The 18691-nt window shown below is 29.6% G+C and overlaps 1 protein-coding gene across 3 annotated transcripts in view; it reads right to left on the minus strand.

The window, feature by feature from the left end:
- Rdl (Resistant to dieldrin) overlaps nt 1-18691 on the minus strand; it is a 330014-nt gene that overhangs the window by 176933 nt on the left and 134390 nt on the right. The window contains exon 3 of one of the 3 annotated variants that reach the window (XM_072538615.1): nt 16739-16806. The exons of the other annotated variants lie outside the window; for them this stretch is intronic. Within the exon in view, the coding sequence (XP_072394716.1) occupies nt 16739-16806 (68 nt within the window). The remainder of the gene's footprint in view (nt 1-16738; nt 16807-18691) is intronic. 3 annotated transcript variants of the gene reach the window in all.

Raw genomic sequence — 18691 nt, forward strand, 5'->3', positions numbered from 1 at the left:
AAATAAATAATAAATGGTATAAGTTTGCCAGATATATTTAGTTTATTATAATAACTTTTATGTAGAGTAAGTCAAGACGGAATCTTTATAGGTATGCTTAACACACAGTTAGTATTATTTCGCTCTAAATGAATTTTTATTTTTATTTATAATAGGTTTTATACTTAATAAATTGTGTAAATGTTACTGACATGTTACAACTGCGAAAAAGAAACTTTTGCCAACTCGTGTAATTAAATTTCTCCTGTGTGTAAAAAAAAATAGATCATTAGATGTATCTACTTATGAGATACCTTACAAATAAGGCACAAAACTAAATATATGTATCTCTTCTAATTTATAGTCTCTGGTAGTATTTTAAAATATTTAAATATAGTGTCTTAAAATTTATATATTTGCAAAAAATTGGAAAACTTGTAATTTCGACTATATTCAAAACAATCTTTTATAAAATCTACAGAAATCAGGTAGGTGCTTATATTCGCTTTGTGAAACAAATAAAACCTTTCGATTTTATAGTCATTTTCAAGTTTAGAAACACATTGAGAGGATAGTCCCAGTAAATATTAAAGATAATTTGTATGAGTAGATACATGAAGAACAAAAACAACACTGTACATATGTAGTTCTCCCTACTGGCGTTTGCCTCATTATATGTTTTGGTGTTTCAGTCTCTAACATCCGTTCAACATGGTCCATCCAGCGCAGACGTCCAATCTTTATGGATGTTATGACTTCGGGTTCATTGTATGCTGTATATAGTTGAAAATTATATCTTCTGTGCCATATGTCATTTCCTTTGCCCCCTTATATATGTGTCTAAGGATTTTTCGTTCAAACGTACCTAATACGTTCTCATCGCTTTTCGACAGTGTCCATGTCTCTGATCCATATAAGGACCAGTTTTATCAGGGTCTTGTATATCTTGCATGTGGTTTTTCTTGTGATGTTGTTAGATCTTAGATGTTTAATTAATCCATTATATGTTTTATTAGCGATATGTATGCTTCTCTTAACTTCTTCACTGACATTGTTATCTGCGGTAACTAGTGAACCTATATATGTAAAATTTTTCACGCTTTTGATGTTATAGTCTCCTATTGTCAAGTTCCGTAGGTTCCTTTGGCCTGTCAATTTGCTGGCCTTCATGTATTTGGTTTTTATTTCGTTAATGTTAAGGCCACTGTTTTGTGCCGCTCTTTCTATCGCATTAAATGCTTCTATCATCTCTTTTTCGCTTCTAGCTATGATATCAACATCATCTGCAAATGCCAATATTCGTACACTTTTTGTTATTATTGTTTCTCTGGTGTTGACTTTTGAATTCAAATTTTGCTTTGTAATTTAATTGTTTCTTTTACGAAATCAATGAGTTGAGTTGGAATATTAAACTCTTTCAGTGCATGGATCAGAAATTCTTGATGGAAGATACCATAGGCACTCTCAAAATTAATGAAAAGATGATGTGTGTCTATATTAAATTCACTAGTCGTTTCCAAGATTTGCCTCAAGACGAAGTTTTGATCTATTATGGACTTCTGCCTGCAGAAACCACGTTGATATCCACCAACTATTTGTTCCGCATATGGTCTCAATCGGTCATACACAATATTTGACAGTATTTTATATGCCCAGTAGTTTTTACATTGAAGCTGACCTCCCTTTTTATGCAGTGGGATAATTACTCCGGTATTCCAGTCTTGTGGCAGTTATTTATTATTCCATATGTTCCCTATTAGTTCGTGTATCGCATTCAATAGGGAGTCTCCGCCTTCTTTTATTAATTCTGCGCTAATGTGGTCTAATCCAAGTGACTTGTTGTTGAGTCTGGAAACTGCTTCTTGCATTTCAGCTACTAAAGGGAGGTTGTTTCTCTGGTATAAGTTTTATCCAGTATAATTCCATCATATAGTGGATCTTCGTTTTTTTCAAACTTTTCTTTGAAGAATTCTGTCCATCTTTGTAGTATTTCACTCTGTTGAGTTATTTTTTCTCCTTCTTTGCCTCTGCACATCATTGTTTTTAGTTTAAATTCTTTTCTACTTTTGTGTTTGGTAGAATTTTCTGTTTTCTGATGGTTTATTCAGTTCTTCCATTTCTTGAAGTTCGTTTTCAATGTATTCTCTTTTCTTTTTGTGATGTATTTTTTTCTCTTCCCTCCTTAGCATTCTATATTTCTCCTCTGCCTTTCGTGTTCTATGTCGTTGTTGTAGTCGTTGATATGCATTATTTTTCCTCTCTGTTATGTTACGACACTCTTCATCGAACCACTGTCCTTCAGTTGATTTGAGTTTTTTTGTAGACCGAGGTCTTTCTGGCTGCGTCTTGTATGATGTTTTTACACGATTCCCATTTTCTAGCCTTCCTTTTATATATTCTTTGTATTTTGCCTTTTTGCTGTTGTCTGCTTAGTTTTTTATTTCATATTTTTTAATTTTGGATCCCTCTTCTTTTTTAATATTTGAGATTCTGGTTCTTATTCTACTTTTCACTAGGTAGTGATCTGAGTCTGCATTTGCATCTCGTCTGCTGAATACGTTTGTTACGTCTAAGTGATGTCTAGAGTCAATAATAAGATGATCGATCATGTTTACTGCAACCCCATCAGGAGATCTCTACGTTCCATTATGAAAATTTTTTCGCTGGAAGCATGTGCTGGCAATGACCACGTTAAGGCAAGTTGCTAGATTTATGAGTCTGATTCCATTGTCATTGAATACCTTGGATATTTAAATCTTTTTAACTAATTTATTTTAATAATAATTATATTCATTGAATTATCCTTGCCATCAGCTATGCTGTTTTAAAAATTGTTTGTTCTCTTGCAAGAAAATTTAAAATGTATGCAGTTGCTAATAGAAGGTTTATTATTTTAGTTTGTTGGCCTTAATAAATTTTTCTTGTTCCCTTTTATTGAGTGGAACTTCGTGAAGCCTCGTGCTGCATCACACATTGAGATGACAACTGCAACAGAAAAACAGATTTCATGCAGCATATAACTCCATTAACTTAAAATTTACTTATTTCGCTACAATCCCTCCAACCATCCTCAGAAGCCAACAAAATGTTATTCTGCGAATCCCGTTCATTATATTATTTTTGTACAATAAGTATGGTGAGCTAATATCTTAGGTTATTTGTCCCAGCCAGACTCATTTTTTAAATTTACTTTAAAGTTAAGACGTTCTGACACCTCAGAGAGTAAACTAGACGAAGCCTAACAATTGTCTCCCAAAAAAAGTTCTCAGTTGTATTTTACAACTGACAATAATTAGCTACCATATTTTAGAAGGAGTGGTATTGATCCAACACAGCAAATTAGAATTTGATATCCAAATGTAAAACAACTAATAACATATATATGTGCTCTTTGCCTGTTAGGTCGAGGCTTGGTAAGCAGCCTAATTTTTTAGCCAAGCGCCCACAAAAACACACCAACAGGCATAATAACCACCTTAATTTAATTTTAATTAAAAAAAAAACAGTCGAAACATCAAACAATTCTAAAATGTAATTTTCGTTACAATAAATTTGGACTTAATCTCATATAAATATAGTATTTATTTTTTAAGGCTAGTGAAGCACAGAAATAAGAAGAAAGATTTCTTTCCATTTCTTTACTACTTATATAGAGTTAGGAAACGTCTCCAACTCCTAACGACCTCTTTGGAATCAAGAATGGACAATAAAGGTTTTTTTAATTTACTGTGGTAAAGTGAACAAAATCTTTCAAGACTATACTTCTAAATATGATTCTATGGAGCAACAAATAGCGAAAGGCTACAAAATATAGAAGTATACAGTGCTATTGTAAAGATATAATACGGATATTAAGAATGTATTAAAAATTGATAAAGGAATTCTTACGTACTGTCGATGCCAAATAAATTAAATTTATCTAAAATTCCTTTTACTTTTTCTGATAATATTTAAGTCATTATTATAACCTCCGTTAAAAAAAAATATATTTTGGAGAATTTAACATTTTTAAGAATTACGTATTAACTTAAAGATCAACTTACAAGATACATTTATTTTATTGATTGATATATGATAAATTTTGCAATAATATTACTAAGTTGTTATGTGTTGTTTTATATAAAACGGTTTTCTTCTTAGAATCCTATTTTTTAATAATCATTTGAAACATTTTTATCGCAATTCTTCTATTACACAAGTGAAAAAGTTAAACAAACAATTTAAACTTAATATTCTCTCAATTTTTTAATTAAATATTTTTCTGCGATCCTCGTCTATATTTAAAATTTAAATCGCGTACAAAAAATATTTTAATTTATCGTTTTCATAGAAACCGACCTAGAAAAATATTTTGTTTTATTAACTAAAGCTGAATACAGAAAATCTTAAAGTAATTATCCGAAACAAAATATTTTTGTCCCTTGACTTACCCTAGAAAAACTTATCCCACACGTCATAAACTTTTATCTTTGCTTTAACTGATTTGCAATTAAAACATTTACTTTATGTTAGTTGTTCGAAAAAGAACGATATTTTTTATTACAGAACAAGATGACCACTGATCTTTACCCTTATAAGCTAGTAATACTCTTGCAACTATCGTATCTTGTAGGTACTGCTGCCAAAACCGATTTATTATAACAAATTGACATAAACAAAACCTTTATTAAAATGCAATTGAGTATATATATATAGGGTTAGTCTAAACTAGAAGTTCCAATTAGACGTTTTAGATAAACCTGACATATTTATTAGCTGATAATTTAGGATGAGTTTTTAAAAATGCCCAATTAGTCCAAAATATTTAGAGCATTTTTCCACTTCTGGTTATTTGACTAAAAATTCCTTCTTCTAAATATAATAATAATATCTCCCTCATAATATTAAGTATTTCTATAAAAAAAACTCTTGAGAATACTCTTAATACCATATTATGCTTCTTTACACCAAGTGTTTTACGAGATAATGACTAATTTTCAAATAGTGTCCAATTTAACATTCTTTACTTTTATAAATATTAAAATTGGAAACGTTTTGCTTTTTAAATTTTTTTTTTATTGTCGCCTGTTTAGATGAAACTCCAATCTTTTGTGGATAAAATAATATGTAAATCAGGTTGACTGCCACAAAAAATGTTTAAAAAAGTTGAAAAAAGTGCATCTGGTAACCAATTAAAATACTTTCATTATTATTATTTTACCAATTTCATTTACTAGTCTCAATTTTTAAAAAAATATATCAGCGGTCGGATACGACCGCCAGGGCGTAGGCGACATACTTATTCCCTTGTTGCCAAGCGGTCGGTCGGGCGGTCGTTTTGTTCATGATGAACCTTGTCGAGTATTATGCTGCTGAGTGGTTGTTTTGACCAATATTTTATCAGTAGAGGTTTGATTATTAGTAAGACAAGTAAGTTGATTGTGCTCGTGTTACTTTTAGAGTTAGATAATAGTTAAAACAAATATTATTTCTTGAAATAAAATGGGAAATCGAGGTAAAATGATGGTTGGTATGGATTTAATAACCAATGAATGTTTAGATAAGATATAATTATCATATTTTCATATCATATGTTCATATCATATTTTCAGATGTAAATAATTGCATATGATTACTGTTTGAAGTACGTACCTACACAATAAGCAAGATAATATTCTGAAAAATACACTTTTATTTATTAGTAGTATAGAACCTCAGGCTGTAATCAAATACAATGAGGCAATGTCCTCAATTGACCAGTCAGACCAGATGGCAAGTTATAATTCACCTCTACGAAAGTCACTGATATGGTACAAGAAGCTCGCTGTGGAATTTGTTCTTAGTACATTACTCGTAAATTCTTACATTATTTTCAACCAACTAGCCGATAAAAAGATGAAAATAACTGAATTTAGAGAGCATGTAATAAATTAGCTCTTAATTTATGAAGACAACATTAATTCACAGAATGATTCCGAAAGGGAACAACAACAAATACGAACTACAAGGAGATCGATGCAAACTCATACTTTGGAGAACAAAGGAGGACCATATTATGATAAAATAAAGAAATTCTGTAAAGATTTTTATAAAGAGAAGATTCGGGGAAATATAACAAAAAATCGGGTCAAAAAGTGGTAACTTACTGTGACCCTTGTGAAGGTCAACCACACCTTTGTTTAGATTGTTTTAACAGACACCCCAAATAACCGATAATTTTTAATTTTTTTCATGTTCTTATTTAACTTTTGTATGTCTTTTAGTTTGTAATGGATATTTTTTACTCGAAATAAATATATGTCAACTTTTCGATATCATTTTAGTCTCCCCTATTTAGCCAAAATTGAAACTGATATATACATGCGACGACTGTATGTTACAGCGGTCGAATACTGCAATAAATCCGCTGTTCGACACGACCTCTGGCAAAATAAAAACAATATCACAGACCGTATTAAATTGGCCGTATACGACCGCCATGGTATGAAGTACTTATTGAACTGTCGGTCGTATATGACCGCCTGGCAGTCAACCTGTTAAGGTGATTCAAAATCTTGTATTTTATGACGATGTTATAAAGAACTTTTACTGACCTTTTCGTTAGCTACTTTTTATAACAAAATTTAACAATTATTGAGATATTTAGCTCAATTATCATTTTGATTATTCTTATATACCATGTCTTGGAAATTTTAGCTGACATTGTTCTCAGTACACAAACAGTTTATCTGTCTATAATTTAAGTGGACTAAGAACTGCCAGGTAAAGTTCTATCACTCGCTATACAATAATAATCCAAATGATATCAAAAACCTTTAATCTATGTATTAAAATCTAATTATCCTAGTAATTTTTAGACTTAGGTATGAGAAGTAATTACAAAACTTAAAATTATCTATAATAACATCGTAACCTATAAAATAATCAATTTAAAAAAGTTAATAACTGTTTAAGAACTCGTTTTAAATCACCTTGTAAAATTAAATACTAATTCATCTACAAAATCTTTTTTAAAATCGACGATACTTGAAAAAAATTCGTACCAAATAAAAACAATTACAATTTTTTAACCAAAGTTTATCATTAATAAAGATGGAGGGTGTTAAATCGGACACTGTTTCATAATACAATTGATCATATCTGGTTGAACACTCGGTATAAGGTAGCATATTCTTATATTCAGAAAGTTCTTAATAGCTATTCTATCGAAATTTTGGATAATCTATATTGTATTTATTGACAAAAATGAAGTTTTAGTATAGGGAAGCTCTAACTATTTTGGATTATTTGGGCATATCTACGAACCCCATGTGCTAAATTTTTAGATGTTAGGTAAATATGTCAACTTTCTCTAAAATGTATGATTGGAACTTCCAAATAATCACCCTGTATATTTTATTTTTAGCATTTTCTTTCAGGTTAAGGTAAATCATTTGTTGTAATGAATTAGGTTATGATACAGCAAGATACAACAGGAAATCGATAGTTATATTTACTGATTATAGAAACTCAAAATACACACAAGACTGTCAATGTGGGTTGCAACACACATCGTACATTAGTGATGCGATCAAGTTTATCAAAAAGTACACCAATTGTGGAGGGCCATTCCCCAGAAAAAGAAGAAGAGTGTTTTTCTAATCAAGCAAACTTTATTAAAAAGCATATTTTGTAAATGGAATTTTATTAAGGTCGTTGTATTACTAACACATATTAGGTACATTGTATGTGTGTGTGTTGTAAGTGTATTTGAATCCGGTAAATTGTTTCAAATACTTCCTATAACGAAAAAAATGACTGTAGCTGTAATGTTGATGAGTGTCCTGTATAATGACCTAGTTAGGAAGGTAATAGTTTGGGATTGTCTTTCTAGGAAAACAAGAGAGGTGAAGTAAAAACAGGTACTCAAAAAAATTATCTTATAAGTTATGCACAAAAATAACACAATATAGTTTTAATGTCTAGCAAAATTTTCAAATCCGTGTTATATATACCGGGTGAGTCATGAAGAACTTTACATACTTCTACCATATGTAGAGTCCCTCAGGGAGCATATCATGTGGCCACTAAAAAATGTCAAGTCCTCTTCCTTATTAATTAACAGGGAGATTTGTGTAATTGACCATTTATTTCATTTTACTATAGTGTTTATACGGCTTATTTGATTTTTTTAATTTTTGCAAGATACATTACACTACTATCTAGCATTCGACTGGTATTAGCTAAACTAAAAAAATCCAGAACTGGCTTTGGAAAAATTAATTTAGGGATTCGTATTAAATATTACACCCTGTATAATTTTTTTTTAAAATGCAATAAGTGATTTTCAAACTACATAAATAGTCAATGAAAACGGCATATGCGACAATATTGTCGCACTTTTATTAAATTTTTAGTGAACGATCAAATTTTACCAAAAATAGAACAACCATAATGAAGTATCAAATTATAAGGTATTAATTTAAGCAAATGTTATAAATTTCAAACATTTTAATTAAAATGAGTTCCTACAACATAATCTAATACGTAGAAAATTAACATCTTTACTGTCACTTTGTATTATCTCTACGATAGAATCAATTGTTTTTCAATTTTAAATTTTTACTCATAGATCGTGTTGGGGCATTATTTTCGATAAATAATAAATTAAATTGAATAAAAAGTCAAACCTCTTGTATGTGTTAGTTTTTGTTGATTGTAAATGATTAAAATTTTATGTCAAATAATAATACATTGAAGGTTGGCGTTGACCGTTTGACGTTTCTTGATATTTTATACCCATTGTCATTATTGTCATTATCAATTGTTATTTATGTGTACAAGAATACATATTTCTTCTGTCATATCTACGTTAAGTACATTGTGTTAGTTTTGGTAGAGCTTTTGTTACTTTCGTTCAAAATGCCACATCAGTTTCCGACCACAGAATATGCAGACATAATATTTGTTTATGGATTCTGTAATGGGAATGGTAGGGCTGCTAGTAGAGAATATCGCAGGAGATTTCCTAATCGTCGAACTCCCAGTCATCCAACATTTGGGTCAGTTTTTAATTATTTGCGAGAAAATGGCACTTTTCCTAGTGGAACAGCAGAGCGACATGTAGATGAAGCTCAGGAAGATGACATTATGGACGCCGTTACTATGAACCCTACAATAAGCACTAGACAAGTAAGTCGAGAACTCAATGTTACTCAATCAAAAGTAAGTAGAGTCTTACAAAAAAAAATAATCTATACCCATATCACATTCAAATGGTTCAGAGACTACATGCTGGAGATGAGATCGATAGGTTGGAATTTTATAGATGGATTAACAATAATCGACCAATGCTATACAGGACACTATTTACAGATGAAGCCCAATTTACCAGAGATGGGATAAATGTTTCACGAAATTCGCATGTGTGGGCAGAAGAAAATCCCCATGCTATTCGAGAACGTCGTTCTCAGTTAAGGTTTTCGGTTAACGTGTGGATTGGTGTCATAAATAACCAATTAGTAGGTCCTCACTTTTTTGATGGTCCTTTAACAGGACAGGTCTATTTGAACTTTCTACAAAATATTTTGCCGAATTTGCTTGCCAACGCGAACGTTGCTATCCGAGGGATGTATTTTCAGCATGATGGGGCACCCCCACACTTTTTACTGGCAGTGAGACAACATCTCAATAATGTTTATGGCAACAGGTGGATAGGACATGCAGGTCCTATTTCGTGGCCTTCAAGATCCTCTGATTTCAATCCCGTTGATTACCATATTTGGGGACGATTGAAGCAACTAGTTTACGGAGTGAATATTAATAACCGACAACAATTAATTAATAGAATTATACATTGTTGTAATACTATTAGAAACGATCCCCAGAGTATCCGTAATTCAATACGTCAATTAACAATTTGGCAACAAAAATGTGTACAGGCTGCAGGGTTCCATTTCGAAAATCTATTTTGAATTATTTTTATTTTGTTACCATTATTGTATCTTTTCCAGTTCTAATTTATGGGTTTATCATAACTATGTACATATTTTTAGTTTTTTTTAAATTGTTCTTCGTTATTGTTAGTAGTTACTGTTTTTTGTTGTGCAGTGACTCAGTTTATCATTTCAATTAAAATGTTTGAAATTTATAACATTTGTTTAAATTAATTACCTTATAATTTGATACTTCATTATGGTTGTTCTATTTTTGCTAAGATTTGATCGTTCACTAAAAATTTAACAATTTAACATTGTCGCATATGTCGTTTTCATTGGCTATTTATGTAGTTTGAAAAACACTTATTGCATTTTAAAAAAAATTTATACAGGGTGTAATATTTAATACGAATCCGTAAATTAATTTTTCCAAAGCCAGTCCTGGATTTTTTTAGTTTAGCTAATACCAGTCGAATGCTTGATAGTAGTGTACTGTATCATGCAAAAATTAAAAAAATCAAATGAGCCGTATAAACACTACAGTAAAATGAAATAAATGGTCAATTACACAAATCACCCTGTTAATTAATAAAGAAGAGGAGTTGACATTTTTTAGTGGCCACATGATATGCTCCCTGAGGGACTCTACATATGGTAGAAGTATGTAAAGTTCCTCATGACTCACCCTGTATATTATAATTAACTCCAAAAGATATCGGTTAAAAGCTCACTTTGAAAAATGACAAACAATTAGCCTTTAGAGCAACCTTTAAACAAACCGATATTGTTTAATTGTTAAATCAGTCAAAATTATTATCAAAAATTTTTAAATATTTAATAATTTGGATACAAATCTAAAAATGAAACGATTAACTGTTTAACGAGATGTATGTAATAGTAATAATAATTATTTAAGGGAATAATGTTTTCAGAAAACTAAACTATTTAATGTTTTATACATAAAACGTCACGTTATTGACCATTGCAATAATATAATATTCTTAGTAATAAACGTTCGCTTGATTAGAAACTCTGGGAAACGTCCAACTGCTGAAAAATCAAGTATATAGAGAATGGAAGGCGTAAATACCATCAAAACTTCCGAGACGGAGCTGATACTCAGCACATACATGGTGACTCCGACATCCACAGGCGGGCCTGTAACCGCAAGCAAACTTTTCCTGAGTGCGCGCGCCCAAACAAATGAAAACCAAATCAAACTCGTGCCCTTGGCCTGCCGCCGGCTGCGAACGAAGTAAATACGTGCTCGCTCGCGGCCGGGACTGCAATTCACGATGTTGAGCCGGCAGGCCCTGTTAGGCCGGCCTCGAGAATTTTGCGTAAATTTTAAATACGATTCTACATTTTGCATATACTATTTTGTTTTATTATTTATTCATTTATTATATCATTCGAATTTCAGACTTGGCTGGATATTTTGATTTGAGCGCAAGATAAAAAACTCTTTCTGCAACCTTTATATTAACGAAATTTAACAAATGGACGGATTTTGATACAAGTATAAAACTATATAAAATAGCAGAGCTCTAAATTTTCATATTTTAGCAAATGAATTTCACAGTTTGATTTTGAAGCTTTAACACATAATTTACAGAAAAAATTCCCATATATCCAGTTTAAATTAATATAGTTATTAGCTAAACTGTAACACTTAATTACATTTTGCTTAATAAATTAAAGTCTTTTAAAAATAAAAGTAGGTTATGTACTGTTTTTTGGATTTAAAATATTTTTTTTTATTTACAAAAAACCCGCTTTAACCTAATAATCCAGTAAAATAAGGCAAAAAAGGGGGCAAACCTCGGAATAAAAGATAATAAGCTGAAAATTTGCATACGTCTTTATTTTGATGGTATAAAACTTACTTCAAAAGTCTCATATAATCACGTGTCCGCGACTTAAGATATTAAAGGTCAAAGGTCACGAAAATGAGTTTTCTGCAAGTAACTCGTTTCCCTTAAACTTTATGACATTTAAGGTGGTTAGAAAAATAGTAGAATGGAAAATTCTCTTCAATTTTTGTCTCAAGTACTTTTATGTACCTTCAACCCTTCTTAGGGCTCTTTGCGCTCTTCAAGATAGAGCGCAAAGAGTGGGGAACCGCTTACCTGTGTATACGGCAACGCGAAATTAGCCAGTAGGATTCAATAAATAATAAGTTATATAGTTAATTATTCACTTAAAATACTATTATTATCATTAAATTTTTATTATTTATTATTTAATAAACTATATTTATAGATATTAATTATAAAATATATATTTTTTATATAATATTTATTTTATTTTTGACAAACATACAATATTAAATAAAATACTTTTCGTCCATATTACTACGAATATTATATCTCGAAATACAAATTTCTTGTACGGCGGTTGTCAACTTCAGATGATTTCAATGAAGAAAGTGAATATGCACCTGATATTCTTAAATATTTTTATTCTGATACTTTAATAAACGAAAATGATGATGATGAATCCGATATTGAGCAGTCAGAGGAAGAAGAAGAAGAAGAAGAAGAAGAAGACGATGAAGAAGAAAATTAATACAAAAATATTAACCATACATAATAAAAGAATATATATTAGGTATATTTGTAACTTTAATAAATCGATTATTGGATTAATAAATAAATATATAATTTAAAAAAATAATAAATATGATTTTTTCAGTATTTAATTAAATATAAAAATGATTATTGTTGAATTCTGCACTTGATCTTAATTTATCGTATATACAGATGTTAAAAATATCATTATTATATCATTTTCAAGTTCATTTGAAATATTTCATTTAATATGTTTGTTAAAAATAAAATAAATATTATATAAAAAATATATATTTTATAATTAATATCTATAAATATAGTTTATTAAATAATAAGTAATAAAAATTTAATGATAATAATAGTATTTTAAGTGAATAATTAACTATATAACTTATTATTTATTGAATCCTACTGGCTGACTTCGCGTTACCGTATACACAGGTAAGCGGTCCCCCACTCTTTGCGCTCTATCTTAAGAAGGGTTGAAGGTACATAAAAGTACTTAAGACAAAAATTGAAGAGAATTTTCCATTCTACAATTTTTCTTACTACCTTAAATGCCATAAAGTGTAAGGGAAACGAGATAATTGCAGAAAACTCATTTTCGTGACCTTTGACCTTTAATATCTTAAGTCGCGGACACGTGATTATATGAGACTTTTAAGGTAAGTTTTATATCATCAAAATAAAAACGTATGCAAATTTTCAGCTTTGAAATTATCTTTCGTTCCGAGGTTGCATCCTTATTTTACCGGACTATAATAAGGTTATTAGCAGAACAGTAATAATTAATTACAGTTTACTTATTAAATTACAGTCTTTTAAAAACAGAAGTAGTTTGTAGTTTATCAATATTGTTATTTGAGTTAAAAAAGCTTTTAAGATTGTTTGGTAGATGATATTTAATTCTATGGATATTAAACTTTTCGCACTTTTCCGCTAGCAAATTTTGCTGCGTGAATCACTTCTTCTTTGGTTATTTCTGGGCCTTTTTCATTTATTCGATTATCTGTGGATGGTCGAGAACAAGATCTATCGTCGTCAAAAAGAGTTTGTATGTATTCTTTCCATCTCTCTAGTTTGTCTTCTGTACCCATAATTATTTCGTTATTATCATTTTTTAATATTTCGTTTGTTTTTGTGTCTACCAATCATTTCTTTTATAGTGTGGTTGCCATGCTCCAATTGTATTTTTATTTCCTAAAGCTTTGATGGTGTAAATTTCCATTTATTGTCCCAGATCTCGAAAATATATGTCATAAAGTAGCTGTTTAGATCCATACTAACAGATTGGAGAGACATTTGGGTACTGTTATCATTTATTGCTTCTTTGGCATTTCGGTCGGCTGCTTCATTACCTGCTATTCCGACGTGTGATGGGACCTAGAGAAACTTGATACTTATATCTTTAGTATGTAATTTATTTAGTTCAATCGGGATGCTGGGTGTATATTCCCTGGCGCAGTCCATTATTTGCTTTACAAGGTTCAGACAGTTCTTCCTGAATTCGTACTCTATATTCAACTTTTTTAAGAGTTAGTTTTGTTAAATTTATCAACTGATTTGGTATTCCTAGCTCTTTCATTGCTTTGAACATTTCTCTTTTATTTACAGAGTCTTAGGCTCCTTAGGCAGTCTATAAAAATGTGATGAATATCAATGCAATATTTCAGTGTATTTTCCAAAATTTATTTCAGGGTTACAATCTGATGAATTATGGATTTACCAGCTCTGAAACCAGCCTATTTTGTCCTACTATCTGTTGTGCATATGGTGCCATACGGTGACATAGTACCGAGAAACATATTTTATACGCTGCATTTAGAAGCGTAGAAGAAGAATTTAGAGCATTCAAAGATATCTCCTTTTTTGTACATGGTGCAAAGTATTCCAATATTCCAATTATTGAAGAGGGATTTCTGTGTCCACATTTTTTTTATGAGCTGCTGTAATGCCATAAAAGTATCAGGGCCATCTTCTTTATCTAGTTCAGCTGGGAAATTATCTTTTCCGGGTGATTTGTTCCTGGCTAGTTTTTAACTGCATCTTTAACTTAGTGATAGTGATATTTTGGTATAAATTTTCTATTATTATTCTATGTATACTAATCAGTGCTTACGTCAATAATATTTATATTTTCACAAGTTATTATCCTGATGTTTTTGTATTCTATTTTCATTGGTACTAATAAAATATTATGGTCTTAATTTTTTTATATATATATTTTTTTATTTTATTACATTCTTAATTAAAGCAGAGCGTAAACTTAATTCAGTAATTTGTAAGCAGGTACTTTTAGTTTGAGTATTACAATAAAATAAAAATGTGCACTAAAAAATTAGTATATAAATTTATTTCATTTGGCTTAAAAACTGGATGACGATTTTAAAAAATGTTAAAGCTTTTGAATTAAAAATGTTATGTCTGTTTTAAGAAGCACATTTTTTTAATAAAATGTAATAAAATCTGTGTTAATCATTTATTAAAATATGAAAATTATACCTTCTGCGATCTTAAAATATTTAAATTTACAAAAAAACTAAAAGAAATTGTTGGTATGCTTGTAAATACAATAGAAATTGGACAATAGAAATGTTTGTATTGCAAGTTAAGGTTTAAATATATACTAGTTGTATCATATAGCAACCGCTTTTCTCTGTAATTAGTTTAGTTTTTTATGAATGACTTATTGCATTATTATATTTTTTGAGTACTGACCATAAATATAATTAGAAATGTCCTATTTGATATATTTGGAAAAACATGTCAGTCATCTTCAAATAAAAATTTTTTAATTACGATTTCCGAGCTGAAGGAAAATATTTGTAATGTTATTGATAATCAATTACGAGATACTATTAAAATTAAAATGCATTTTTCCACATGATGAAAATATTTGAAATTATTGAGGGTGAAGTAAAAAACGACATAATGTTAAACATTGTTACCATCATTTAATAACATTTTTGTGATTTATTCTCTGCACAGTTCTGAGAACTTATTGCTAATTTGCAGAAAATTATCTGGTCCATTTTTTTTAATTTTAAAATTCTTTAGTATTAGATTTTTATCTGCCCTTAATTTATATACATCTACTAATATTTGTGAAATTTCTATATTATGTTGATAACTCTTTAGAAATTTTTATATGTTAAAATTAATAATAAATAACTGTAGATTTATTTTAAGCGTCACTTTTAATAGTTTACTCGTAAGTAAATTATCCTCATAAATTAAAAAATATGGATAGCAATAAGTTGTAATTGTTTAATAATTTACAGTATTTGTAAGAAATTTACTGCCAAGAGTTTAAACGACAAATTAACATGCTTTGCTAAATGAGTATGGCAATAAGATTCCAACAAACCTGCCTGAAGTTGTTGTTCTTGATGTGCTGTCTAAGGTATTTATATTTAATAAAAAGCAAATTTTAATTAAACTTGATATTATTTTAAAATATAACAGCTAAGACAGTATTGCTCAAAAAAATAAACAGACTCATTTAAGCATATTACTATAGCACTTAAGTGAAATATTGAAAAGTAGCAATATGACTAGAGAAATTTCTAAATAAATCAATAAATAGATCTATTATATTTGCTAATTAATAACTTATAAGATACAAAAAAAGAGTAACTATTTAAAAGGTAGTTTACACGAATAAACACAATTAAAGCAGGAAATTAACCAATTTTTTTCCTTTCTATTACAGTCAGTTCATATTTAAAAAGAAAACAATACACCCAGAGTACAAAAGTGTTATCCAAACGCTCCAAAACTTATACCAGTAGCTTAGCAGCAAAAAGTAACAAATTATATAACTTATTGCGAATCATTGTGCTACTCCAATAAAAATTAAAAGTAAAAGAACCAAAGAATCAGGAGAGTTCATTCGTGAATAATAAATAAGAAACTCCCAAAAGAAAACATAAAAAGAGTTAAAATAATACCAAAACAACAAATATAAATGCAAATAGGTCCAGCGTGTTCGTATGCAATCTATGGACTTATTTGCATTGAGATCAAACTATATTGTAGTTTATTTTGTTATGCGACCTTTGTTGAAGTTTATGATGAAGTATATGTTTAAGTAAAGACGTAAAAAACTAATTTTCAAGAAAATTACAGTTATGTTGATAAAATTAAGGGCATGTTAGTTTAATATTTGTTTTCCAAACACCGGCATATCGAGAATTGCAGTCCACACGGGGACGGGTCTAAGTCTACTTTAGATAAAAACCATTAAAGTGGATAAATCAACTCGACATATTAATAAAATATTGAGACTCTAACCATCTGGACCTCGGACAGCGAGCTGATGCTGAGCACGTACATAGTGACTCCCACATCCACGGGTGGGCCTGTAACCGAAATTACAAATGGGCCAATCCGTTCGTGTTAATTTTACCCTTTAATCCACTGTCTGATATTTAATTATTTCGGTATTTGGTAAAAACCCCCGCGGTCAATTTTATTGGATAAGTGGATTAGTTATAAAGTTGATCAATGGGCTGATCATAATTTTGTAATAAAAACGTAACAAATCAATATTTATTATAAAATATATTAACTCCTGATAAAAGAAGAAGCAGTAAAAGTCATTAGGAGTGCGAATAATATATATTTTTAAAAATTACAAAATTATATCAGCCATCCAACTAATTTTCGCTTTATCTAAACATTTCTAGAAATTCATTTTATTCCTTACATAAAAAAATATGTTTTACCGACTTTCCCGCTTTTGTAGTATGTAAAATGTACTAAAAATTAAAAAAAAAATAGCTGCCGATAACATACTTCAAACATATTTTCTCTCGTTTACTGTAAAAGATAGCTGTTTGTGATATATCATACAGCTCCTAAACTTCAACTTATGAAAAAGTATTATTTTGGCAAACAATAACTTAGTTGTCCTAAACTAAAACCAATATTGGACGGCAACTATTTGTTTTATTTTTTGGTATTAAACTGTAAACAAAAATAGTTTGCTACAAGCAAATCTGTAATAGACTGTAAAGTAATAATTCTTTGATTTTAAAGTTTTTATTTTAAATTTTAAGATGACCGCAAAGAAAATAAGTCAAATTTTCTATAATTACTTCAATATTTTAATTCAAATTACTTACTTAACGTCTACGATCTGCGTTATAATATATGGATATTTTTACGTTTAAAGTGTTTTTATTTAGAATTTTTTCTTAAATTAATGATCAACAACAATATCTTTCAAAATTCGAGAATTCTTATATTTACTATTTTGGCTAAAAATTACAATAATTGTTAGATCTTTTACTAATATATTAGAATTCAAAAAGTTTTGCAAATAATAAGGCAGTAATGTGCAAAAGGGTGACATAATAAGATCCATCAAAATAGTTGACAGGAATTTGAAAACAATAATATATATTTGTTTATAAAATTAAAGTAATTTTTTTAAATCGTTACTATTATCGATTTAAAATCAGACTATATGAGCAAACTATTGTTTGTGTTAAAGATACAGTGAATTTCTAAAATTTTCGTCTAAAACTACTAACAGTCTATGTTATTCGGAATGTCGTAATAGGCTCTACTGGGCATAATTAGCGAAAGCCCCAGACCGTCATGCGCGAGAGTCCTCCTCTGTGCAATACCTAGCGCGACGTAAGTTGTTGCGATTTGTTGATTAATAGAAAAGTTGGTTTTGGTGATACTACTTTGGTGATACTAGATATTGCCAATTCTATTTAAAATGGTATTGTGCATATGATGACTCAAACTTGTACTATTTGCCTATTTTTTTTTTATAAATTTAAATACCATTTAATATGTTTTGTAAATATAAATAAATAAATGCCCAAATGGGCATCTAGGAGTTAAATAAAAGGAGTCGATACCCGCTTTTGCGATATTAAGACTTCGAAATTACAATAACAATTTTTGCCGATGCAATATTTTTTCTCTAGGTGGTGATGGGACAACAGCAACAAAAGTTAAAGTATATATTCTTTAAATTAATAAATTGGACTGAACAATGGTAAATTAAAATAAAACAGATGTCTGTTTTATCTTCAGATACAGCAACATTTTGGAAAATCACGTAAAAGAAGAAAAAAGAAGAGCTTTGGTTCCTACATAAGCAAAAATGTATTTTTTATCATGTCGAAATAAAATAAAGGTTAAAAACAGATGATAAACTTATTCATATAGGTATCTACGATGTGATTTTTATAATTGAACTGCAAAACAAACATTGCCGATGGTACT

The sequence above is a fragment of the Diabrotica undecimpunctata genome, chromosome 7 (genome assembly GCF_040954645.1).
Source record: "Diabrotica undecimpunctata isolate CICGRU chromosome 7, icDiaUnde3, whole genome shotgun sequence".
Classification (NCBI taxonomy): Eukaryota; Metazoa; Arthropoda; class Insecta; order Coleoptera; family Chrysomelidae; genus Diabrotica; species Diabrotica undecimpunctata.